The 27,051-nt window shown below is 43.1% G+C and overlaps 1 protein-coding gene across 1 annotated transcript; it reads right to left on the bottom strand.

The window, feature by feature from the left end:
* Window positions 1-3,076: 3,076 nt before the first annotated feature.
* Window positions 3,077-26,542, bottom strand: GRPEL2 (GrpE like 2, mitochondrial). Its single transcript, XM_068277133.1, has 4 exons — window positions 26,309-26,542; window positions 11,464-11,617; window positions 9,845-9,926; window positions 3,077-8,526 (listed from the first exon to the last, which is right to left on the bottom strand). Exons 1-4 carry the CDS (start codon window positions 26,383-26,385, stop codon window positions 8,198-8,200), a joined length of 642 nt encoding a protein of 213 aa, XP_068133234.1. The 5' UTR covers window positions 26,386-26,542; the 3' UTR covers window positions 3,077-8,197.
* Between the last annotated feature and the right edge of the window lie 509 nt (window positions 26,543-27,051).

Below are 27,051 nucleotides of genomic sequence, written 5' to 3' on the forward strand. Positions count from 1 at the left end.
TTAAGGGTAAAAAAAAAAAAAAAAAAAAAAAGTTAAACTTACCCGGGGCTTCTAATGGTCCCCCACAGATATCCTGTGTCCGCGCAGCCACTCACCGATGCTCCGGTCCACTTCCGGAATTTTCGACTTTAAAGTCGGAAAACCATTACGCCTGCATGCGCGTGTCCCCGCTTCTGCTGACGTCACCAGGAGGGTACTGCACAGGCGCCAGGTGCCCAAATGACCTGCTTCATTGTTGGCTTCTTCCTTTTAACCTTCTTTTATTGTCCGATCATTGAGGACATGAACCGGGCACTGGAGGGTGGGAAAAACCGTGTGGCTGAGATGCATGTTGGCTAGGAACAATGTCCACATATTTAGTATTTATATAGCGCCGACATCTTCCGCAGCGCTGTACAGAATATATATTGTCTTTTCACTAACTGTCCCTCAGAGGGGCTCACAATCTAATCCCCACCATAGGCATTTGTCTATATCGTATAGTGTATGTATCAGTCTAGGGCCAATTTTTGGAGGAAGCCAATTAACCTATCTGTATGTTTTTGGGGGGAAACCGGAGTACCCGGAGGAAACCCACACAGACACGGGGAGAACATACAAACTCCTTGCAGATGTTGACCTGGCAGGGATTCGAACCGAGGACCCAGCACTTGCAAGGCAAGGCCAACCACTACGCCACCGTACTGCCCTTACACTGCAGGTGCTGTCACCTTACTCTTGGGTCCTACCATGGGGTACTGTTACAGGCACCCTTCACGGGTTGTTATTTGTAGGAGGGGGGCTGTTATTTGGGACAAATCTCTGCTAAATGTTTTGAGAGCATAGTGCTTCGTTATTTGGGAAAATCATTTTGGCAGCGGTAAAATTGCCTTATGCAGGCAGCACCAGGCAATTTAACCAGTATTACCGGGCAGTGTACATTACATTACCATTGTAACATGTATTGTGCTAATAGGGTGATGTGCTGCTTCCCTACCATTAGTTCTAGTAACACTGTCATACTGCCTGGACACAGCAATTTTACAGCTGCTTCATGCATCGGGCCCTATGTGTCCAACCTATTTTCACACCTCATTCTTACTGATCATTCCTCACTTCAGGCCTCGTCACACTCCATATCTCCCTTCACTCACGCACAGTTTCAGTGCTTGTCTCAGGAGCCACTGTGTAGATGTAGACCTGGCTTGTGGCACACCTATGGCTTATACATTTTACTGATCCATACAAAGGGCTCTTACAGTGCAACAATCAGTTGTGACAGTAGTAAGGCACAGAGGTTGTGTAAACAGCAGGTCCCAGCCATGTAGGTTTGTGTGTTGCATTAAGTTAAAGAGAAACTCCAACCTAGAATTGAACTTTATCCCAATCAGTAGCTGATACCCCTTTTACATGAGAAATATAATGCTTTTCACAAACAGACTATCAGGGGGCACTGTATGACTGATTTTGTGCTGAAACCCCTCCCACAAGAAGCTCTGAGTACTGCGGTACTTTTGGCAGTTTGTTACAATGTAACAAGGTTCACAGACAGGAATTAACTGTTTACAGCTGTCTCTAACAGCCAAAACAGCTAGCAGCAGCTATATAACCTGCCCACAGTAAAAATGTCACCATGTAATAAATGTCAGGATGTAAATCGGGGAGAGGAAAGATTTTACAATGAGCAAACACTGACTAAATCATTTATACATAATTATGGTAAAAAATTAAGCACTTTTTTTACTACATTATTTTCACTGGAGTTCCTCTTTAAGTCCACTTTACTTTATCCATATGAGGGAGGGGGGGGGAGCACTAGACACCAGGGAACTGTATAGGAGAGGGAGGGGTGTCACTAGACAACAGGGAACTGCATAAGGATAGGAGGTGGTAAGCATTAGACAACAGGGAACTGAATAGGGGAGGGAGAAATGACCACTAGGCACCAGGGACCTGCATAGGAGAGGGATAGTGGACCACTAGACACCAGGGAACTGTATGGGGAAGGCACTAGACATTGAGATTAGCCTGCGACTTGGTCCCAGCATTAAATTTCAGCCTACTTTATATTTGTGTTTGACACCCCTGCCCTAGAGCCTGCAGTTCTAAGGAATAATGTATTTCAAGTTATCAGAAATAAGTTCTTACAAAGCACCAGTGCCTTACATAGACAGGTGATTCTACAGAGTTGAGAAAGGAAGCTGTACTGCTGTTCCAAGCACATCTTGCTCATAAAAAGAAGTAGCTTGCATACACTAGGTTAACCTATCCTGATTACTTTAGAATTTGTCTTGTTGGATGTATGGGTCCTCTGACACAATACATGTGTTGCATGCAGGGCTGTGAAGTCGGAGCAATTTTTGGGTACCTGGAGTCGGGGAAAAAAATGCACCGACTCCTAATGAATTTAAGCTAATTAAAATAGAAAATATGATAAAATGTTATATTTCTTAGATAATAGTCATAAATAATTTATATATACAGTAATAGCTCTGTTTAATCCATGAAAATGAAATAAACCAATCAAAAAATACTTACTTCTGCTGCTTCAATAAAGAAGTCCCCGCTATACATATCTGATTGTGACTGTATATATGATGTGTGTGTGTGTGTGCGTGCGTGCGTGCGAGGCTGCCTTTTATACTAGAAGTACACAATTACTGTTGCCTGCAGGGATCAGGAGGTCTGTACAGATATTTCACTAACTTCCAGGCCAGCAACACGTTTTGTTGCTATGGTTTTTTTTTTTGGGGGGGGGGGTCTTTGCAACACATCAGGGAGGTCGGGGGCCGACATACACATGCTATATACTCGGTAGAGGTGGCCCTGACCAGCCTCCATGGTGGAGACCCATTTATGGGTTATACAAGGCCTTAACTGTTTCACATAAGGTGATGGCAGATCCCATGCAGGAAACACACACCGCACAAATCAGCTATCAGAAACTGCTAAGCATCTGTTACTTCAATGTGCAGATATCACCACATGTATTTGAATTATGCCTAAAGATTAGGTGTGCTTCATTAAAATGAATTTGGTCAAACACTTTTTGTATTTCAGAGTTCACAATAAATACTGTAGAAGACAACCAACAGTGTTTAGGTAAAAACAAATATTACTTTTATTGACAAAACAAAACACAAATACAATCCGTGAAAAACTGTGTCCCCTGAATGTAGATATAATATTTGATTCCCAGAATGCAGCAGTACATGAGGAGGCCATGTTCCTCAGGCACCCCAGGTGGTCAGCCCATTATTAGGAGGTCCAGATCATGGTTTCTGATCCCAGCAAATGTTTACATAGAAGCAGATCAGAACACATTATTAGCGTGTGTAGAGGTAGATAGTGTATCATGTGGCACACCAATAAAGAAACATCACTGAATAAAGAACAATTTAGTCTGGCTGAGAGAAGTGAGATTTGTTCTTGATTAGAAGCATGAAATGCTGCTCTAGCCAGCCTCTTATGCATTACAAATAATAAACACAAAGAACACAATACTATACATAACAAATAGGAAAACATGACATTATAAAAAGGCAGACTTTCCACAATAACCTCCTCTAGTTGGACTGTCCTTTCTGTTTTATGGGGAAAAAAAAGTGTCATTCTAATTACTGTAAGCAATCAGATTTAACCTTTCATTATCCAATACTGTAGCAACGCCATTAGCCCACAGGGACAGCAATACCAACTCTTCCTTCTTTTCTTCAGTCGTAAGGTGCACTTTACCTGCATGAAAAACACAGGAGCTTGCTGTGGTTCAGTGCAGAGGTAATCGTGTGACTTGGGGATAAAGGGAAACAGACATATAATACTTACTGTAACTATTTATTCCCAGCATGCATCGGAAGGTCTATAAATGGTAACTAGAATACTTGCAGTTAGAGAATTTTTTTTTTTTAAACAAACCAGGTTCCACTAATTGGGTAATTTTAGTGAAAAATGAATGCCAGTCTACTCAATCTAACAGGCCAGCGTAAAACAAAGATAAGCACTGCATCAGCCTCAGAGGTTACGTGCACAACAGAAAATTGGCACATGCTCTTACCCAGTGCGATAAATGACCAACACTGCGGCTGTGCGAGATGCAGCCCAGACATAAAAACATTTGAAGGACACTGAAAAAGAGTAACAAAAAAATCCACTGGTTAGCTCCAAAAGCTTTAATTTGCTGTCATCCCAGCAGCCACTTCCAGAACCCTATTAGGAAGATGGCTGCCCTGTTCACTTGCTGCTTCACAGCTTTCCAGACATGATCAATATTTTGGTCGGCCAAAACAACAGACTACCCTGCTTCCCCGGATCAGTGTAAACCTATCCTAAAGTAATCTCCCATTTCAGCACGCTGTCAGACAGTCTGCACATACTTGGTTTAGTGTTCATCTCCGCTGGTATGCAAGTGGTTAAACACCACCAGTTGCCTGGCAGCCCATTTGATTGATTTGGCTGTAGCAGTGTCTAAAAAACAAAACAAAAACAAAAAAAAAAACACCAGAACCAATCATGCAGCAATTCTTGTCAGATCTGACAAGAGTGTCAGAAACACCTGATCTGCTGCATGCTTGTTCAGGGTCTAAAGCTAAAAGTATTAAAGGCAGAGGATCAGCAGGACAGCCAGGCAACTGGTATTGCTTAAAGGAAAATGTCAGCCTCCATATCCCTCTCGCTTCAGTTGTCCTTTAAAGCAGACACCAACGGGTTAAACAAAAACATAGGAGAATGCCTTAGTAATCAAGCCCTTGTCAAAGCACAAAAGGCAGCACCAATTTCCTGAATGATCCGAATCAGGATATTCCTGTGTAGAAAATAGAAAGGGAAGGTACTATCTAGAAGAAGTTAGTTTATAAAAAGATCCTAGCGGAACATAATTCTGTCCAAACAAATGTCTCTGGAGTTGTCAATCAAGCTATAGAAAAACCAATTATCCCAAGGACGCAGAAACTGAATAATGAGACGCTGGAGTATATAAATATATTCTGGTTATTTCCAATAATCAAAATGCAAAACAAAATTCTTATCCAATGCCTAACTCGATGAAAGATCAAAGATCAAAGTTCTTCTTTAGGAAGTAACCTTGGAGCATTAAAACACTTACAGACAGGCTGAAAGCACAATTAGTGCAGCCATCATTTATCACCACTGCCTTGTTCTAAAATGGGAGTGGATAAACCAGTTAATCACGACTCAGACTGCAAGTCACTGGAAACAGTAACAATGGACAGCAGTGGTAAAACATTCTTAGAAGATACTGAACAGAACTGCTATTTTTTCAAGGGTGAGTTCCCAGCATACTGAGGCAGACCTCTCGGTACTCTGAGAATCTCAACTGCAACTGTTTTTGCCACGTTGGATGGTGCATCATAGTTTGCACATTTTTAATGTTGGTAGGATTACATTTATTTTACATAATGACTCCATATAGTTACTGGGCACTATGTGAATCTGAGGGATTTGCATCTGGATAAGAAGTGTGATTTTAATAGATTTTTTTTTTCTCTTTTGTAGATGCAGTTTTGCTTTGGCTTTGCATCTTTGAATTTCACCAATGACAAGGATCAAAGGCAAATATTCTCGGTTTGCAAGCAAAGTGCATGGAACCTGGAACTCAGGCAGCCAAATGCAGTGTCTGCAGCATTTCTGAGTGCCAAGCAGGAAATAGGGATGGTTAGCCAGATACCAAAGCTGCTGCATTTAACTGGTCCAATACCAAGCTGCATACATTCGTATTAAAGTAGTACCAATCTCACGTTAGTATTTCATTGACCATTCCTAAAGCATAGTTGCCTGCAGTCCTGGAATATTTGCATTTCATTGTTTACCATAAATTCATAAAATCTAAGGGTTTATAGCACTCTTAAGAGAACTCTGCTGGGTGGATTTTTGAAGCCCTTATTAGAATGTATGTTTTATTTGAAATATACTGCTAAGCGATTTGCCTTAGGTGGTTGATGAGGGAAAGCTAGGTAAAATAAAATAATCTGAGAAACTGTCCCATACTGCACTGGGTGTCATCGAATGCACCCAAAATGGAGCTCTCAGTAAGTGGCCTCAATGGTCTTCACCCAGTGGTAAAATGCAATGCTGGGCTGAATCAATAGTGGGATCTGTATGAAGCTTGGCAGTTACATTTTAGCACTATAAAGAGCAAGATAGTCATTCTGTTATGTATGTAAAAAGGCTGTCAAACTGACTTAATATGTCCCAAAATATGAATAACTACATGAGCTATAACTGACCAGAAACACAATATTAGCTTCTCATTGTTACAATCCACTGTACATCCCATAGGGATAATTCAAGAAATAACAAGAGCTGGACAAAATAGTTCACTTATTGTAAATACTGTCCAATCAGATTGATCAGTCATTAAGCAGCAAGAACTTCCAAATGGTAGTGAGGAGTTAACGGATTTCATGATCTCTTGGGGCCAGTGATATGCTGGCAATTCCGAGTCTGGAATTATGAAAGACCAGCAATGACTGGAAGAGGTGGGGTTTAATCAGCACACGAGAGGCCTAGTGCACACCAGAGAGGTTCTGCTGCGGTTTGCGATCCGCTTGGGTAATGTATTTCAATGGGTTGGTGCACACCAGAGCGGGAGACATTTTGCAGAAACGCATACTCCCAGGCTGCTGCAGATTTTGGATTGCGGATGCGTTTCTGCCTCAATGTTAAGTATAGGAAAAACGCAAACCGCTCTGAAAAACGGCACTTCAGAGCAGTTTGCTAGGCGTTTTTTGTTACAGTAGCTGTTCAGTAACAGCTTTACTGTAACAATATATGAAATCTACTACACCAAAACCGCTTCCCAAAACCGCAAAATGCTAGCTGAAACGCTACAGAAAAATAAGAAAAAGCGTTTTAAAATCTGCTAGCATTTTGCGGATCTGCTAGCGTTTTTTTGGTGTGCACCAGGCCAGAATTCTCATGCCTCGTTAGCCAAGCTCTCAATTTAACCATTAGCAACTTTAACCTCCTTGCCGGTTATCCCGAGCTCAGCTCGGGGTAACCTGCGTAGGAGGATTTCTCAGGCCCCGCTGGGCCGATTTAAAAAATAAAAAAAATAAATAAAAAATCAAAATTTCTTTACATGCAGCTAGCACTTTGCTAGCTGCGTGTGGTACGCGATCGCCGCCGCTCGCCGCGCTGCCCCCCCTCTAGACGATGACGTCATCCCGCCCGGTCGCCCGGTCGCCCAGCAGGAAATCCCGTTCTGAACGGGATTTCCTGCTTACTCTGATCGCCGAAGGCGATCGGAGTGAATAGGGGGATGCCGCTTGTCAGCGGCTATCATGTAGCGAGCCCTGGGCTCGCTACATGATTTAAAAAAAAAAAAAAAATAAGTAAAAAACATGCTGCGCTGCCCCCTTGCCGCCAGAATTGTGACGGCAAGGGGGTTAATAGAGTTATCTAGTTTGAGATAAGTGCACCGCTTTTGACTTCAGTAGGCGGAACTCATACTGTAAATTCTTGGAATGCTTTGATCTCTCTCTACTATCAGAAAATATGGAAACTGAAAGCAGAAGCTATTTGCATACATTGCCCCCTACTGACAAGTGGCCATAAATACACATTACTGCATTTCTAATTAGAAGCAGGGAAATGTAACAAATAAGAAATAAAAAATGTGCTAAAATAGTTTGGCCTGGAGCACTTACAAGCCTCTTAATAAATTGGCTGCTAAAGGGTTAAAAACAGTAAAATACATGGGACCCCTGTACTTTTGCTTTAGCAATTTAAAGATGTTGTCCCACCTCTTTTGTAACTGAACAAGGAATGGAAAATGCAATGAATTTGAACTACCCAGTTACTGAATGGATCTACTAAAGGCTTTCTGTATAACTAAGCTGAATCTGAATGGCACAATCAGTAAGCCATTTTGTCCAGTTCTGGAAATAACAAACACTCTATAGGATATAAATATTTTTTCAATAGCACATTTTATATTATTTCTGCCTTACATTTTTTATTTATTTTAGTCTATTTATTAATTATGAGTCGATCCCTCAACCCTAGAGAGAATTCCAGCATATTGTAAAGAGTGCCGATGCCGGGTGGCATTAAGGCAAGAGATGGTAACCAGATTAGGTGTCCCTTGAGAGCAAGAGCTTTGTGTAACGTCTCTGGAACAACAAAGCAACAGTAAACTAGACACATTATGCAATAAATATGGGAGTTCTTCAGAGGAAGACAGGCTGGGATGAGTCTTCAATCAGTGCTTGTCCACTGCAAGTCCAACTCGAGCATGACGTACGGTGCGGCCACGTATGTGGTACCCATCCAATTTCACAACTGCTACACTTCCACGTTTTAACCCCTCAACAGGAACGTGGCACACAATCTGATGCGAATAGGGGTCATATTCTCCTCCCACCGGTGTCATTTTTTGTAATCCGTGCTTTATGAACACCTTTTGCAGTTTGTCTGCAATCACAGACAGGGTGTCTGACATTTCCTGCTTCCCTGCTTGGCTGGCATCCTCGACGGATTTCTCCAAGACATCCGCCACCTCCACCAGGTCACGGCAGAAAGTCTGGATTCCTGCAAAGAGGGAGAGTAAAAAAAATAAAAATAAATAATCAGTACACCAGTACACTATTTAGCCACTGTCTGCATCAGGATGATTGTTTTTAGAAAACTTGTATTAACCTTATATGTGATTGAAGTCAAATGCTGGCATTGTGCAGTGAAAGCCATTTCATATTACAAAGGGTCAATCACATGATAGATCATAGAAGTTTCTTCTTCTGCACATTACCTGACCTTGTGCAATCTCTCCCCATACTTCAGCCTAAACAAACATACTGTCATTAAGTTACATTAGTTATGTTAATTAAAATAGGTCATATAATCTCTTACCCATCCTGTTTTAAAAGAACAGGCAAAGGTTTGTGATTTCATGGGGGCAGCCATCTTTTTGGTTGAAAGGAAGTGACGGAGCATGAGACAGTTCCAACTGTACTGTGTCCTGATCACCCCTCCCAGCTGCGCGTGCTAGGCTTCAGATCTCATATTTGAGAAATGCCGCCGCAGCCGAAGTTTAGATAGATACATGTAAGTAAACACAATGTAACAAGTGTGGACTGTTTACTACACTCTGACTGTGCAGGAGCTCCCGGACACAGAGAGAGAGTGAGTCACATTCCTCACTTGTTACATTGTGTTTACTTAAATGTATCTATCTAAACTTCGGATGCAGCAGCATTTCTCTCCACGGAACTTTAAAGCTCTGTGTGTAACCCTTCCAATGCTGGTCTAGTAAAAAAAAAAAAATGCTGGTTGCATAGAATATGCTGTAAATAATGTTTTAGAGCAAAGTTGAAATGGAGGGTTATATTCGGCCTCAAGTTCTGTTGTGTGCACTGTGGCACCACATTTTTCTCCAAACCCCTCCCCGCCTGGCAGCCCATGCAGAGTTGGTGCAGGGAACACTTTCATATTTACCTGTTTAGAACGCAGGAACAGCTCTCCTCTTCCTCTACTGAGTGGCGCTGCAATGCCAACATCCACTTCTGGGTCCCAATCACATGATTAGGACCACATCACATGATCAGGACCCAGAGGATGGGATCAGCGTTGCAGCGCTACTCGGTGGTGGAAAAATGGAGATGGAACAGTCTCTTCCACCACCAAGCTGCGCTGCAATGATGACACTATACTCTGGCTCCCTCTCACGTCATATCATGTGATCAGGACCCAGGAGATGTTGGCATTGCAGTGCCGCTCAGTGGTGGAAAAGGAGACCCGATCCAGTGTCCAGAACAGGTAGATATAAAAGCGCTCCCTGCCCCCTGCCTAGTTGTCTGACGCAAGGTACCTCAGATGTAGCTGTTAAAAGCCAGTGTTTAATAAAACTTACCAAACGATTTTGCATCCGCCACAAATTTCTGGGTCCTTCTCCTGACATTTTCTGACTCTGCTACAGCCCTGTCGTAATTCGCCTGGTGAACAGCAAGAAAAATATTAACATAATTTAGGTTGCACTTCACAGCTCTAATATAAAACAAGCATTCCCCAATAAGTTGCAAGCTCATTTGACTGCCAGTATATTTGGGCAGAAGATGGCAAACACATTGGTGTGGTCACAATCCTGTCAGTTCCTGGACCTGGATTGCACTATGTTCTCTATTCAGGTCCCTTTCACAGTTTATATATATATATATATATATATATATATATATATATATATATATATATATATATATATATATATATATATATATATATATATATATATATATATATATATATACTGATTCTGTCACCATCACATAAATACCACAGTCACACTTACCAGCCTTGCCATGTTCTATTGTCTGGTCAATGGCTGACAATTGACACTGCTGCCAGTCACTGTCCGATAAAACATGACTTTATGATAAAACCTGCAGGCCAAGTAGCAATATCACTTGCTGGAGATACAACAGTATTCCAGCAACCTTGCTGCCTCCACCACCAGCAGGCCTGCTAGCTGTAATTTCAAGGCATGTGAGAGATCCTTTGCTAGCACTCTGTACTAGTGAATGGGGAATAAATCATTTCATTATTATTACTTTTTGCAATTTTCAACTGTGTGGATAGCTTTGCTGTACACACAGGAAGACAACCAAACTGATTGTTTGCAGCCGCTGGTCTATTTTATACAGATTTTAACATAAAAACACAGCTGAAGCTTAGCAAAGGAGCTGATCCAAAGCCATGCAATACAAAGTGAGTGCAGAGAACGGTTTGCCAGAAATCAATTATATGATCTACAAAAGAGAAGCTCTGCACTCATATTTATGCCTCGCATATGACGGGAAGCCCAGCCGCAAAAACAGACTAGACAAGCTCTTGTCGGATACGTTCAAAGTATCCATGTCCATGTACGGCAAAGGTGGGGTTGAGGAAGAGATGGGAGGCATCTAAACTGCTTCCCTCTACCTAAGTATAACATTTATTGGGCTGCTTTGGGATCACTTTAAGCTTGGATCAGGGGGGCGAGGGAAGAAGGGTACAAGAGTGAGCCATATCTTTATACTGCTACAAGGCTTGCGGTGCAGTCATTAGATCAGATCAGATCAGATCTGTGATTCAGCATATAGCAGCAATATTATCCTGCCAATAAACAGTTGCTCTCATCAGTAAATTTGTTGTGCCCATATTTTCATAGCTCTATCTGCATCACAATCTCAGTCATATGATGGTAGAGTATAGCTTTATTTCTGGAATTTACTGAAACATCCTATTCAATTAGCTCTGGTTTCAAGAACAGGCACAGCCAAGCCTGATACATTTAGCATACATCTGTAGCAGATGGCTCTGTTTAGTCTAAAGTTTATACTGTACTAGATACAGGACTGATTATTGGCATAACAATTAACATAACTCTTCTGCAAAGCCAACACCCTCAGTAAATTATGCATTATAAATTCTGCATGGAAATGCCATGCATATTACCAGTGACAATCCCTCCAAGCAAAGTTGGCTTGGACTTACTTGTAAGTCTTGCACTTGCTCCTCCAGTTTCTTGGCTTTCCCTTCTAGTGTTCTAATTGCCAGAGACCTGCGACGCACAGGGCCCCCACCTACAGTGGTCCTGCCTCCGGCTCTTCTCTGCTGAGCTATCGTACTGCGTGCACATGTCCCTGATCTGTAATGAGAAATCTGCGTAAGACACACAATACCAGCACTCTATAAAAAGACTGTTACAGTATGTATTATGCAGAGCCCATGCCCTGTGCTCTTCCTCAGTGCAATTGGTTTTTGTATGCAGAAAACATATCATGCAGTGAATGAAGCCTTAAAGAGACACTGAAGCGAAAAAAAACCTATGATATTATGATTTGTATGTGTAGTACAGCTAAGAAATAAAACATTAAGATCAGATACATCAGTCTAATTGTTTCTAGTACAGGAAGAGTTAAGAAACTCCAGTTGTTATCTCTATACAAAAAAGCCATAAGCTCTACGACTTTCAAAGTGTGGAGAGGGCTGTTATCTGACTTTTATTATCTCAACTGTAATTGAACTGTTTACTTTTCCTCTGCTAGAGGAGAGTTCATTACTTCACAGACTGCTCTGAAAGACATTTTGAATGCAGAGTGTTGTGTAATCTGCACATATTATAGAGTGATGCAATGTTAGAAAAAACACTATATACCTGAAAATAAAAATATGAGAATATTTTCTTTGCTGCTAATCTTCTAGTAATTATTCATAGTACACAACCAATTCATTATATCATATTTTTTTTCGCTTCAGTGTCTCTTTAAATAGGAACATTACTGAATATCACTTAATTGATTAAAATTGCTTGCCAACGGTTGCCCCCCAAAGTAAAGATTCCCTCTATCGTATTGCCAATTACATCCAGCCACGGCTATTATTGCCAATATTTATCAATGGTTATGTATGAACTGCTTGAGGGGGCCCAAGGTACACTCACACTGGGACCCTTAACTTCCTAGCTGTGCCAATGTATTTAAAAGTGGCCCAGCTTAGATTATTGAAACCACCTATTACAGCCATCCAGTTAGGGCCTATTTCCACTAGCCACGAATCATGGTAGTTTTCCACAAGCAAATTCAGATACAAAATCACAGCCTACTGAAATCAATAGACTGCATCCCAAAAAATTAGCTCCGGCTGCAGTTTTGTGCAGGCCACATCCAAATTGCTATAGCAATGCAATGTATTTCGGCTGTGGCTTAGTTACAGCATGGGTGCCGCGTCCGATTCAGAAATGGACACGGCCCAGTGAAAAAAGGCCTTTTGGACACTTCAGGCTTTTTTTTTTTTTTTAGGTCCCTTTTACACTTTATCAGTTGCTCTCAGTTATAACTAAAAGAAAACGGATTTTCAAAGTAATGTTCCCACTATACGCAGTTTAACTGAAAGCTTTCACAATGCACTGCTATGGAAAAAACACATCAAATCAAATCAAATATAGCTTTATTGGCATGACCAAGATTCATACAGGTATTGCCAAAGCAAGGGGAACATGCCATGGGAAAAGGAAGACATGAAAGGGGGTGGGGTAGGGGGACAATGGCTAAGCAGTCTGTGGACATTTTTAGGTTTACAGTTCCATTACGCTGCTCTCAGTCTGTGGCATGCTGTAACAGTTTGCAGCGATCGTCACTGTGGATTCCTCTTCTCCCAGTAAGATATATGTTTTTCTCTCATCTTCTAATGTGAGAAAGTCTGGGAATAGTTCCATCAATTTCTTAAAGTAAGTGTCCCTGGTTGCAGTATATTTGGGGCAGTGCAGCAGGAAGTGGCTTTCATCCTCAAGGGTCTTCTGCTCACAGTGCTAGCATAGCATAGTGCTAGCATAGTCTCTCCTCCCTGGGTTTGTAGGTCTGTCTGTGTCTCCCAGACTTTCGAGGTTGTGAGCACATACTAACGCACACTGACGCATACCAACGCATTAAGTGTAAAAGGGCCCTTACCCACTGATTTATCACAGACTCCTGCAGCAAGACCTCTTCACTACAACCCCACCCATTCATTAGCACTCTGTACTATATAAAACAACAAATATGAAGTAGTCTCGCTAAAGAACCCCTATCTGTGCAGCATTCCCAGGACCACTCGCATACCAAGGTCTTCCTGGATTCCCACTGAGATAAAGCCAGTGGGAGATTCAACTCATTTCCTGCAGCAATCCAAAACTAATAGTTTGTGTAGGCTGAGCCTTTGCCCACTAAAAAAGAAAAAAAAAAAAAAAAGTCTATTTCGAAACACTTAAGGGGCCTGTACACTCAGCCGATTTTCTGAGCGATCAAAATCGATCGATTGCAAATCGGTTGACCGATCGACCGATTGGCGGCCGATTTCGATTGATTTCCATCGATCTGGCAGGGTGGAAAATATAGGTCGATCTGTTGAGATTGCTTATCATTTTGCATTGGCCCTAATGGAAATCTGATGGCAAAAAATGCCATCAGATCGATTTTCTATAGATTTCAAACTGAAATCTATTGGATTTCTAGCCTAGTAAAAAATGTTCCTAAAACACATCAGATAGATAAGAAATCTGAAGATCTATCTGCTGCTAATCTGAGGAGTGTATGGCCACCTTAAGGTTTCCACTTGTGCGTTTTGTGTCAGATTTTTCTCTGAAAATATGCATCGATTTGGCAACTAATAGTAGTGAATGGGGCCTTTTCCATTCAATGCAAATTTTCATACGTGGAAAAAAAAAATCTGAGCTCCCGCATCATTTTTTGGGGCATAGAGTACAATTCTCCTACAATGCTTTGTATAGGCAATGCAAGTTTTTGCTTTACACGAAAATTCTCATTAGATCCATGGTTACTGTAAATTGACAGCTGTCATGGCAGATTGTTATATTTAACTAATGCGAATTTACGCGTACAAAAATTTGCGTAAAAATTTACATGCAAATTTTCAACAAGCAGAATAATCTTATATGATTTTTTTGCAGGCGAAAATTTCAGGCTACAGTTGAAATGTAGCCTTAGATGTACAGTACCGTGCAAATATAGCGATACAGTGAATATATACATTTTTTAACCATTTAACTTACAAAAAACATCAAAAGTAAAATCCTATGTTAAAGTTTCACCTGTCTGCTGACCTGACTCCTGGCCACACTCTGTTGTCACCCCTATGTCCACCATTATGGCGAGAGCCTGTACCACGAGGCACCAGATGCATATGTGACATCATACACGCACCATGGTGAAGTACTCATGGCAACGACGGAGGAGTGCATGGGAGTCGGGCCGGCCATCCAGGCAGGCGGTGTCAATAGGTAGCAGATTCCTGACATCTATTGGGAATTGGTCTACGGCGTATGGACAGCCAACAGACCTGTCTAATGTTCACTCTGTCCATATATTGCCTGATGAATGGGCACCTCAAGCGTATCCCTTCCCACAAAAAAATGTAAACCTTTTTTATTAGCTGAGAGTTGGGATAATGAGCGTCTATACTACTGAAGTAAATGCTGTTACTGATAGATTGGAAAGGGAGGGGACTGAATCTTTGGGAAGAGATATTACTTCACAGACTGCAGCTACGTGAAGGAGAGAGGGAGCAGAATGGTTACCCAGGGTGAGGCAGAAGACCTCCTCCTCTGCCTCTTCTCCCCTCCTAGCAGAAGGATAAGATCTCTCTCAGCCTCAAACTGCAGGTTGAAACTGTGTGAAGAGCTGAAGTGTCAAATACCATGTGTGTCTGAAGGAAAACCAAGTTATCCCAATCCTTTTAAGGCCTTCTCTGCACACTATGTGCACAGTGTGGTGTGATACACTGCTTTTCACACAGTGTGCAACAGGAATAGAACACAAAAGTCAACATATGACCCACTATGGCATTGTGCTGCTGTGCATTCTGAGAACGTACTGCTACCCCATTCACAGTAATGACTGAACAGGATCAGTACAACACTGGACAAAGAAAGCATATAACATGTGTCATGTTAACACATGGAGGAATTCTGCACAGAGCAGTACAAAAAGACTGCTAGCCTGCATATGTACAGCATAGGCCCTGAACTGCTGCCCGACAGATCAAGTCCCGGTTCCTGCTGGGGGGCAGTAATCTATAGTGTTTACATAGCATTATACAGATGACTTCCAGAGGATAAAAATATTGATATGTATGGACACTTTAAAAAGGGCCCATACACTGGTCGATTTCAGCCATCGATCGACGGCCGATTCGACCGCACTGATTGAATCGGCTAGAAATCAATACAGCAGGAAGCATGATTGGCCAATCAATTTCTGGACGATTTTGATCATTTGTTCGATCAGCTGCTGGTAGCAGATCGATGGCTCATAGAGTTGCATTGGATCAAATGGTGCAATAAAACATTTTGATCGACTTTCAACAGATTTCATTCTGAAATCTATTGGGAATTTGTTCCTAGTGTGTGGAACACAGATTCCTGCCAGATTCGACATGACAGGAATCTGATGGTCAAATCTGCTGCAAATCTATAAGGGCCTATTTCCACTACAGGCCAACATAGAAAGATAGACTGGGTCTCGACCTGGATTAGTGCAATTATAGCAAAACTTTTATTCCATAGCAGCAGAAAGCACACAACGTTTCGGCACTAGGCCTTTGTCAAGTGTTACCAAATACAGCAAGTGTTCACAAACATATAGCAAACGACATAAAAAACACGCCCCAAAAGTGGGCGGGCACAAAAGCTTAAAGGTACAGTGAAGGGAGCACATGGCCAGCAATTTAAAGTGACAGTACAATATACAAAATTACAAAAAGCACCTCAAACTAAAATCATCATTGAGTCCGTTGGGAGCAAGAGTACTTAGCTTATCAATCCATCTGCTTTCACGTCTTAATAAAGTGGTCTGTGCATCCTCATTAGCAGCCGTAAATACCTTCTCCAAAACACACCAGCGTAGATCACTAACGGTGTGATCGCATTCGAAAAAATGTTTACCTATGGGAGAATCGATTTTTTTATCAGGATTATCAATGTACTTCCTATACAATCTGATATTACTACGATGTTCATTAATGCGTACACGTGCTTCCCGTGTAGTCTGTCCTACATAGCCCATACCGCACGGACATTTCAGAAAATATATCACATTGGTGGTCATACATGAAAATTTGCCATTCACTTTAATTCTTGTCCCTTTCATAGGATGACATACATAGTCCCCTTTAATAATGCTAGAGCAATTTTGACAGTTAAGGCATGGAAATGTCCCCAATTTCTTTGGTAAAAAAGTGTCTCTCACAGGTGTGGTATGCTTCACATCAGCTCTCACTAACATGTCTCTGATACTCTTACCTTTCCTATAAACAAAAGGCGGGGGGGTGGGAAAAATTTTGGACAACACAGGGTCTGCTTGTATAAGAGTCCAATTATCTAATATGCTTCTTCTGACTAAGCTGGCATGTGTGTCAAAAGTAGAAATAAATTGTACCCCCCTATCATATTGGTGCTTAGGCCTTTTACATCTCAGTTCTGACCTGTCCATTAGTGCAACAGTAGATGCTGTATATTCCACTTCATCTTTCTTATAACCTCTTTCCATAAAATTTTTAACAAGCCTGCTCGCCTGTTTGCGGTAGGTCTCATCCGTGGAAGTGATACGTCTAGCACGGATGAACTGGCTTTTAGGAAGGCCCTTAATCAAAGAATGTGGATGACAACTATTCGCCAGTAACGCATTATTTCTATCTGTGCTTTTTTTATACAAATCTGTGTGAAGCACACCATCATATAAATATACATCCACGTCTAAAAAATGCAAATTGCTCTTATGAAACTCCAGGGTGAACTTAATGGAACTGTGACAGCTGTTTAGGATTCTTACAAACCCCTTCAAATCCTCCTCTGACCCTGTCCAGAAAAAAAACAGATCGTCAATGTACCGACAATATGCGAGGCCCCACTTTTTAAATATGTCATTTCCAAGGATGAATTTCAATTCAAAGTCCCCCATAAAAATGTTTGCCAATGTGGATTTGAAGGGGTTTGTAAGAATCCTAAACAGCTGTCACAGTTCCATTAAGTTCACCCTGGAGTTTCATAAGAGCAATTTGCATTTTTTAGACGTGGATGTATATTTATATGATGGTGTGCTTCACACAGATTTGTATAAAAAAAGCACAGATAGAAATAATGCGTTACTGGCGAATAGTTGTCATCCACATTCTTTGATTAAGGGCCTTCCTAAAAGCCAGTTCATCCGTGCTAGACGTATCACTTCCACGGATGAGACCTACCGCAAACAGGCGAGCAGGCTTGTTAAAAATTTTATGGAAAGAGGTTATAAGAAAGATGAAGTGGAATATACAGCATCTACTGTTGCACTAATGGACAGGTCAGAACTGAGATGTAAAAGGCCTAAGCACCAATATGATAGGGGGGTACAATTTATTTCTACTTTTGACACACATGCCAGCTTAGTCAGAAGAAGCATATTAGATAATTGGACTCTTATACAAGCAGACCCTGTGTTGTCCAAAATTTTTCCCACCCCCCCGCCTTTTGTTTATAGGAAAGGTAAGAGTATCAGAGACATGTTAGTGAGAGCTGATGTGAAGCACACCACACCTGTGAGAGACACTTTTTTACCAAAGAAATTGGGGACATTTCCATGCCTTAACTGTCAAAATTGCTCTAGCATTATTAAAGGGGACTATGTATGTCATCCTATGAAAGGGACAAGAATTAAAGTGAATGGCAAATTTTCATGTATGACCACCAATGTGATATATTTTCTGAAATGTCCGTGCGGTATGGGCTATGTAGGACAGACTACACGGGAAGCACGTGTACGCATTAATGAACATCGTAGTAATATCAGATTGTATAGGAAGTACATTGATAATCCTGATAAAAAAATCGATTCTCCCATAGGTAAACATTTTTTCGAATGCGATCACACCGTTAGTGATCTACGCTGGTGTGTTTTGGAGAAGGTATTTACGGCTGCTAATGAGGATGCACAGACCACTTTATTAAGACGTGAAAGCAGATGGATTGATAAGCTAAGTACTCTTGCTCCCAACGGACTCAATGATGATTTTAGTTTGAGGTGCTTTTTGTAATTTTGTATATTGTACTGTCACTTTAAATTGCTGGCCATGTGCTCCCTTCACTGTACCTTTAAGCTTTTGTGCCCGCCCACTTTTGGGGCGTGTTTTTTATGTCGTTTGCTATATGTTTGTGAACACTTGCTGTATTTGGTAACACTTGACAAAGGCCTAGTGCCGAAACGTTGTGTGCTTTCTGCTGCTATGGAATAAAAGTTTTGCTATAATTGCACTAATCCAGGTCGAGACCCAGTCTATCTTTCTATGTTGGCCTGATGTTTCTGCACCTTGATGGATCCAGGTGCTGACTGGTCGACTCCCTGGTGTTGATATCATCACACAGTTGAGCTCTGGAATTTCCTTTTTTCCTGCCTATTTCCACTACACACAGATTGGATGCAGAAAAACTGACACCAATGAATGCATATGGGAAAATCTGCATCAGCAAAAAATGTGATTAGTGGAAACAGGCCCATAGGCTTTCATTGGAGTCCGTTTTTCTGCATCCAATCTGCGTGTAGTGAAAATAGGCCCTAAGTGTATGGCCACCTTAATGCTGGAAATACACAGTGAGTTTGTTGGCAGATTTACTGGCCGATCAATTTTCTGATCACTTCTATAACAAAATCAGAAAAATGATCAAAATTAGCCCGGACCTGTAGGAAGTTATCTATAGAGTCATCTTAGTATACCTCTAGCACAAAACAATACATTGTTCCTTTCATGTGATAGACTAGTATTTCTCAACATTTTATTTGTATTGGTACCCCTTTTGAAAGCCTTTGCTCACAAAATATCCCCTGGTATAGTATTGACACAGATAGGTTTAAAAGCAGTACATGGTAATTGGGGCATGCGTCATTACTTACCTGGTGTTGCCCCTCTGTTCTCATGATAATAATTATCTGATCAGTTAGTCAACTGGTTTTTCTAACTGTCTCTATAGTCTCACATTTTCTGCTGAGGCAGCCAATAACGACCACCTCAACCGATAATCAGGCATGTTTTCAGAGGCCACCAACCTACAACTGATCTCTTGATTGTTATGTACTACAGTGGGTTGCAAAAGTGTTCGGCCCCCTTGAAGTTTTCCACATTTTGTCACATTACTGCATCAATTTTATTTTCCACATTTTGTCACATTGCATCAATTTTATTGGAATTCCACGTGAAAGACCAATACAAAGTGGTGTACACGTGAGAAGTGGAATGAAAATCATACATGATTCCAAACATTTGTTACAAATAAATAACTGCAAAGTGGAGTGTGCGTAATTATTCAGCCCCGAGTCAATACTTTGTAGAACCACCTTTTGCTGCAATTACAGCTGCCAGTCTTTTAGGGTATGTCTCTACCAGCTTTGCACTTCTGGAGACTGAAATCCTTGCCCATTCTCTCTTGCAAAACAGCTCCAGCTCAGCCTGATTAGATGGACAGCGTTTGTGAACAGCAGTTTTCAGATCTTGCCACAGATTCTTGATTGGATTTAGATCTGGACTTTGTCTGGGCCATTCTAACACATAGATATGTTTTGTTTTAAACCATTCCATTGTTGCCCTGGCTTTATGTTTAGGGTCATTGTCCTGCTGGAAGGTGAACCTCCACCCCAGTCTCAAGTCATTTGCAGTCTCCAAGAGGTTTTCTTCCAAGTTTGCCCTGTATTTGGCTCCATCCATCTTTCCATCAACTCTGACCAGCTTCCCTGTCCCTGCTGAAGAGATGCACCCCCCGAGCATGATGCTGCCACCACCATATTTGACAGTGGGGATGGTGTGTTCAGAATGATGTGCAGTGTTCGTTTTCTGCCACACATAGCGTTTTGCATTTTGGCCAAAAGGTACCATTTTGGTCTTATCTGACCAGAGCACCTTCTTCCACATGGTTGCTCTGTCCCGCACATGGCTTGTAACAAACTGCAAACGGGACTTCTTATGCTTTCTGTTAACAATGCCTTTCTTCTTGCCACTCTTCCATAAAGGCCAACTTTGTACAGTGCATGACTGATAGTTGTCCTATGGACAGAGTCTCCCACCTGAGCTGTAGATCTCTGATGCTCGTCCAGAGTCACCATGGGCCTCTTGACTGCATTTCTGATCAGCGCTCTCCTTGTTCAGCCTGTGCATTTAGGTGGATGGCCTTGTCTTGGTAGGTGTACAGTTGTGCCATACTCCTTCCATTTCTGAATGATCGCTTGAACCGTGCTCCGTGGGATGTTCAAGGCTTTGGAAATCTTTTTGTAGCCTAAACCTGTTTTAAATTTCTCAATAACTTGATCCCTGACCTGTCTTGTGTGTTCTTTGGACTTCACAGTGTTGTTGCTCCAAATATTCTCTTAGTCAACCTCTGAGGCCCTCACAGAGCAGCTGTATTTGTACTGACATTAGATTACACACAGGTGCACTCTATTTAGTCATTAGCACTCATCAGGCAATGTCTATAGGCAACTGACTGCACTCAGATCAAAGAGGGCCGAATAATTATGCACACACCACTTTGCAATTATTTATTTGTAATAAAATGTTTGGAATCATGTATGATTTTCGTTCCACTTCTCATGTGTACACCACTTTGTGTTGGTCTTTCATGTAGAATTCCAATATAATTGATTCATGTTTGTGGCAGTAATATGACAAAATGTGGAAAACTTCAAGGGGGCCGAATACTTTTGCAACCCACTGTATATAACACCTTTGTGTATCAGGGCTAGGGTCCCTCTCCTAGGTTCAAATCTGGGCCAGTGCACTCAAATACTATATTCAACATAAACCAGGGGTGACCATAATGAGTATTGTGTGAGCACTTGGAAGCCCTCCTATTGTGCAGCATGTTTAACAAACAGTAGTAGCTCTTTAGCCATTGCCATCACAAATTCCACACCTATTGTCTGGTATTTGGGATTCATCCCTGGCACAGCTGTCTATTCAGCCACAGACAACAGAAATTTGCATTGAATAAAATAGCAGATTAAAGCTACAAAGCAGAATGGTTCCATTTCACATTGAAGCACCTAACAATTTGCATTCTGCAAGAAAAAAAATGTAATGCTGAGCATAAACGGCGCGATAGTTATCAATCGAGCCGCTGATTGATAATATTCAACCTGTCAGATCACCGCGGCGGCTCGACTCCGCGCTCGATCCCCACAGGCGGACAATGGAAGAAACGAGCGGCTGATAAGGAACTGCCCGCGGGGACGAGCGGGAATCGATCCACGCGCCTGCGCGGACGCGCCAGCATCGAGCACGTTTCCGGCGCAGAATTGCACCGTGTATGCCCAGCATAATACCTGGTACACACCATACAATTTCCCTTAAGCTACATATACACGGGGAACAATTGTCCCCCGTTGTATGCGCGTATGCGCACACGCGACCAGGGAGCGACAGCTCCCTGCCGGCGACAGCTGTCCACACGTCTCGCCAGAAAGGCAGAGACGCGGCGGAAGCTGTTTGTGAATGGAGCATCCCCCGGCCGGATGCTCCATTCACTCGCGTAGGTCTCCTGTCGCTAGCCCGCATACACACGCGGGACTAGCGACAGTTCCGGCGAAGTTGCGACGACAGCTGTAGCTGGCGATTGAACATGTCAATCTCCTGGCAACAGCTCCGACGGGTGACGGTTCGGGGCGCGCGCGTCATACACACGGGCGACCTGTCGCCGCAACACGCGCGTGCCACGTGGTTGCGGCGACGGCTGTACCCCGTGTGCATGAGCCTTGAGATAGATGTGTCGAATAGATAATTTCAGGTCAAATCTGATTTCCGATCGATTTTGATAGAAGTGATCAAAAAATCAACCAGAAAAATGTTCGGAAATCAGATCGGACCTGTAGGAAATTATCTGTTCGGCCCATCTATCTGAAGAGAAATGGTATGGTGTGTACCAGGCTTTACAGGAACCTGAAGTGAGAGTGATATGGAGGCTGCCATTTAATAAATACCAGTTGCAGGGTCGTACGGCTGATCCTCTGGTATAATACTTTTAGCCACAACCCCTGAACAAGGATGTAGATCAGTTGTTTCTGACAAAATCAAGTGCGAGAATGGTCAGCAGGGCTGCCAAGCAACCAGCAATGTTTAAAATAAATAAATATGGAAGCCTTCATATACTTCTCACTTCAGGTTCCCTTTAAAGGGAACCAGAGACGCCAGAAAAAAGATTTTATACATACCTGGGGCTTCCTCCAGCCCCATACACACAGATCGCGCCCACGCCGCCGTCCTCCGCTTCCTGTATCAGCCAGTTCCGGGTCCCGTAGTTTCGGCCAGTCTGCGTCAGCACGCGGCCAATTCTCCGCATCACAGGGGCTCCCAGCTAACCCTTACGCGTGCGGCTGCCTACTGCGCAGCCGCACGCGTAAGGGTATGCTGGGAGCCCCTGTGATGCGAACAATTGGCCGCGTCCGCCGGAAGTGACGGGACCCGGTACTGGCAGATCCAGGAAGCGGAGGATGGTGGCGTGGAAGCGATCTAGGCTTATGGGGCTGAAAGAAGCCCCAGGTATGTATGAAATCTTTTTTCTTTTTCTATGTCCGGCGTCTCTGGTTTCCTTTAACCTAAGACTTAACAGAAGCCTGACATGTAAAAAGAGCTCCTATAGAGCCTTCCCACTCCTCTCACGGTTCCTGCGCTGGCAAACCCATTAGCAGTATCCGACCGAGTGCTCCCAAAGATAGGCGCATTGTCAAGCATGGGCAGTACAGAGCCGCCTGTCTTTGGAGCACTTGGTCTCTCAAAGACTTCCGAAGCCACCTGTGGAGGGGGATTTGAACATCGCTTGAACAAGCGGACCGTGAGAGGAGCGGGAAGATTCTATACGACCCAGAGCCTTGCCTCTCCTTAGGTGAGTGTGTGTTTTTTGTTTTTTTTATCTACACTGCAGACTCACTTTACGCTATGTACACGTCCAAGTCAGTTAGGGTGGTAGCCTAAAGACAGATCTTTAGCGATATCCAACACCAGAGTGACCCCTGAGCACATGGTTCTCCAACCCCCCCCCCCCCCCCCCCTACTGCTGGAAGCAGCTTCTTCGTGCACTGTCCCTCCATAGTAACAGACCTATAGCTAGCCTACAGGTCAACAACATACCTGTACAGCCTGGGCCACAAACGGTCACCTTAGGGATTTAGTCCTAAGGGCTCATTCACACTAATCAGTGAGCTGAAATGCATGAATATACAAAAAAGAAGGGCTTGTGAGTTGCTGTGCATTTCCTTAAGTTTTAACTCCAGAGGAGTTGAAATGCACTACACAGCAACTCACTGTTGTAGTGTGAAGGATAAAAATGAAAGTCTATGTATTTTCATGTTCCTTTTAAAATGCACAATATAGGCAGTGAGTCGAAACTCATTGCAACTCACATAGTGTGAATGAGCCCTAAACTTTATAAAAGTCCTCATGAGTATGAGGCTTAAAAGTCTTGAAAAGATGCTAGATGGTTATCAGCCGAGGAATCCACCTATAGTGCAGGTCAAACGGCGTGTGATTCTAAACCTAGCAGACAGAGCAGTGCAGGTGTAACATCCCAAGGATGCATGTTTAGTGGGGAGAACAGTCAGCCGAAGAGACCACAGGCCAAGGGGAGTGTCAGGGGCTGCTATACACTAGATCAGTTGAGAAACAAGCAGATTTCCTACTCCAGTCAAGAATGGGAAGTGAAATAGTGGATGGAAAAGTGATTTGAAACTTGGTTGACACAGGGACATGTTCCCTGCTCGATGTCATAACTCTGTGTCCCCTCTGTGCTACCACATAGGACATGCTTCACGGACGATCAAGAGCATAAGAGAGCCTTGCCCAAAGACTCCTTACTGATTTACATACCGGTATGAGCCAGGACAGCTAGTCTAGTTGAGTTGTCCCTTGGCCACTTCATGCTCGCAGAAATTTGGCCATAGCCACTAATTTGTAAGAAATAGGGGACCCAGCAGGAAACACTATCCACTAAATAAACGTTAAAATATTGGGCTCAAATTGTCAAATTCTTAAATGATTACATGGGCTGTCCGATTACATGTGATCCAAAGATTTGCCTACTTCATATTTTTCCAAATACAATTTCGGATAAAAACACCCAACGCTTTACTTTAGAAGTTCTACATATAGCCCGAAAACTCCTTACCCGATATTGGATACTCCCTACAATTCCTACCCGTTCTGAATGGATCAGCTGTGTTAATAAAGTTATTCCACTTCGAAAGGCCATTTATGAAAAAAGAGGCACTCTAACCAAATTCAATAACATCTGGAGAATATGGATAGACTCCCCTCGCACCCGCAGGTAAACTACTTGGTTATTACAATAACTCAATTAAATACACCTTCCATGATCAATCCTTTTTCATACAGTAATATATGGCCTCCACAGACAGAAAGGTCTCCTTCCTTCTGGGTCCTCTCCCTGCTTCCCCCCCCCCCCCGCCCACACTGGTTCAATTATTACCCTTCTAAGATCTTGATACCTATTCTCAAGTAACAGGCTATGTTAATGTTATTGCTGTTAATGTTTTTGTTTTTTTTTGTTGGGATTTAACCTCTTGACGACCAGCTAACGCCGATTGGCGTAAACTGGTCGTCTGCGGGTTACCATGGAAACGGCCGCTCGATCGAGCGGCCTTTCCATGTCAGTTCACGGAGGGTGTCTCCGTGAACAGCCGGAGAGCCGCCGATGGCGGCTCGCCGGCAAAATGTATACAGGCGGGGAAGAAATCCCCGCTGTTTACATCATACGGCGCTGCTGCGCAGCAGCGCCGTAAGGCAGATCGGCGATCCCCGGCCTCTGATTGGCCGGGGATCGCCGGCATATGATAGGCTGAAGCCTATCCTTCAATGCGCAGGACGGGGAAGGGAGAGGGAGGGAGCTGGCGAGAGGGCTGAAAGCGCTGCGGAGGGGGGCTTTGAAGAGCCCCCCCCGCTAAGCAACTGCAGCCGGCGGCGATCAGACCCCCCCAGCAGGACATCCCCCTAGTGGGGAAAAAAGGGGGGTAGTCTGATCGCCCTGCTGCACTCCTGATCGGTGCTGCGGGCTGTAGAGCCCACGCAGCACCGATCAGTGTAACATCCCCTGGTCGGCAAGTGGTTAAGTTCTGAAAGCAGATCTGGTTAAGCAATTATCCTGATTGCATTACTGTACTCCTTCATAAGCCTCACTGATACTGTTCCCATATATATCTTATGTAAACTCGGACTATGTATGTTTTACTTTGATCAATAAACTTGACTTGCTTTCAAAAAAAAAAAAAAATTGCAAGGGCCTTCAGACACTGTGCTTTAGGCATGGTACTCACTTACGCTACCACCTGCGCAAATTTACTAAACCTATTCAGTTGGTTCCCCACCAGGTACCCCATTTCTCACAAATTGGCGACCACGACTAATCACAGCAAGCAGCCCTTATTATTAGCCCTTGGTCTATAAGGTTTCCTGCTGGGGTCCCCTCAACTAGATTAGCTCCAACTTTAGTCCCTCTAAAACGGGGTCATACCATCATGTTTCTTCACTAAGTTGCATGAAAATTAAAGGAAACAAATAATAGCCAACAGCTTTTTGTGACAACTCTCATTCTTAGCATTCCTCTAACAAACTTTATGTTCCAAAACAACAAAACAAGTCCATGAGGATGAAACGCCAGACAGGACTCTAAATTGCCAAATAGTAAAACACCCAAACAAAACCTACAGCTGAGCACTGCTGGGAGGGCAGGGAGCAGGGCCGTTACCATGGCCACCAGCTCACAAGTATACATGGTATCCCCTCACTCTGCGCTGCTCTCACACCCCCCCCCTCTTACCTGCTGTACATGGCACCCACTGCCAGCAGCGGCCGCATCTGCTCGCCCATGCCTCTGAGGCTCAGTGCCGCCATCATCACGTCTCCGGTCACTGCAGATCACACACACACTAATTCCCACCTACCACACAAACACTTAGCGATACACTCTCTGCTAGTGTCACGCCTCATCCGCGTACTACAACTCAGCCAGCACCCGGGTCAGAGCAGCGGCTGGCCAATGAGCAGAGGGGGGCGTGTGAGACTACAATGACCAGCGTCCATCGCGCCGTGTAGTTCGTTGACTCGTGACTCCATGAGACGTGCGTTCTGGCCATCGACGTCGTGTGTGAAGCCGCGCCCACTCCGAGAGTTCCTAGAAAAATGCATGCACTTTTTTCTGCGTTTTTCTTAAAACTCGCTGCCTCTTTTCATCTGTAGTTTGCATTGTCATTTGCATGGAACTGCAGGCGTTTTTGTTTAATCGGTGCACCAGATTCAGTGGTATTTCCTGACTATGCTGGATACACACTATGCGTTTCCGCGTTCGATTATTTCCAACATGTCCGATTCACGTTTCGATGGATTGTTAGGTCGATTTGCCATAGTTTACATGGCAATCAACCTAAAAATTAACGAAATGCGTTCGGAAATGCTCGGAAATAATCGAATTGATGCGTATCGACAGACGCATTCGACGCGGAAACGCATGCTGTGTATTCAGCATTAGGCCCGGTGCACACCAAAACCCGCTAGCAGATCCGC

The sequence above is a fragment of the Hyperolius riggenbachi genome, chromosome 3 (genome assembly GCF_040937935.1).
Source record: "Hyperolius riggenbachi isolate aHypRig1 chromosome 3, aHypRig1.pri, whole genome shotgun sequence".
Classification (NCBI taxonomy): Eukaryota; Metazoa; Chordata; class Amphibia; order Anura; family Hyperoliidae; genus Hyperolius; species Hyperolius riggenbachi.

What these genes read in the sequence shown, in the direction of transcription:
- GRPEL2 (XM_068277133.1), bottom strand. Translation starts at nt 26,385, where the DNA reads ATGATGGCGGCACTGAGCCTCAGAGGCATGGGCGAGCAGATGCGGCCG. An exon ending in GTGGGTGCCATGTACAGCAG is followed by an intron (nt 11,618 to 26,308) that starts GTAAGAGGGGGG and finishes TTCTCATTACAG; the next exon opens with ATCAGGGACATGTGCACGCA. An exon ending in AGCAAGTGCAAGACTTACAA is followed by an intron (nt 9,927 to 11,463) that starts GTAAGTCCAAGC and finishes GCTGTTCACCAG; the next exon opens with GCGAATTACGACAGGGCTGT.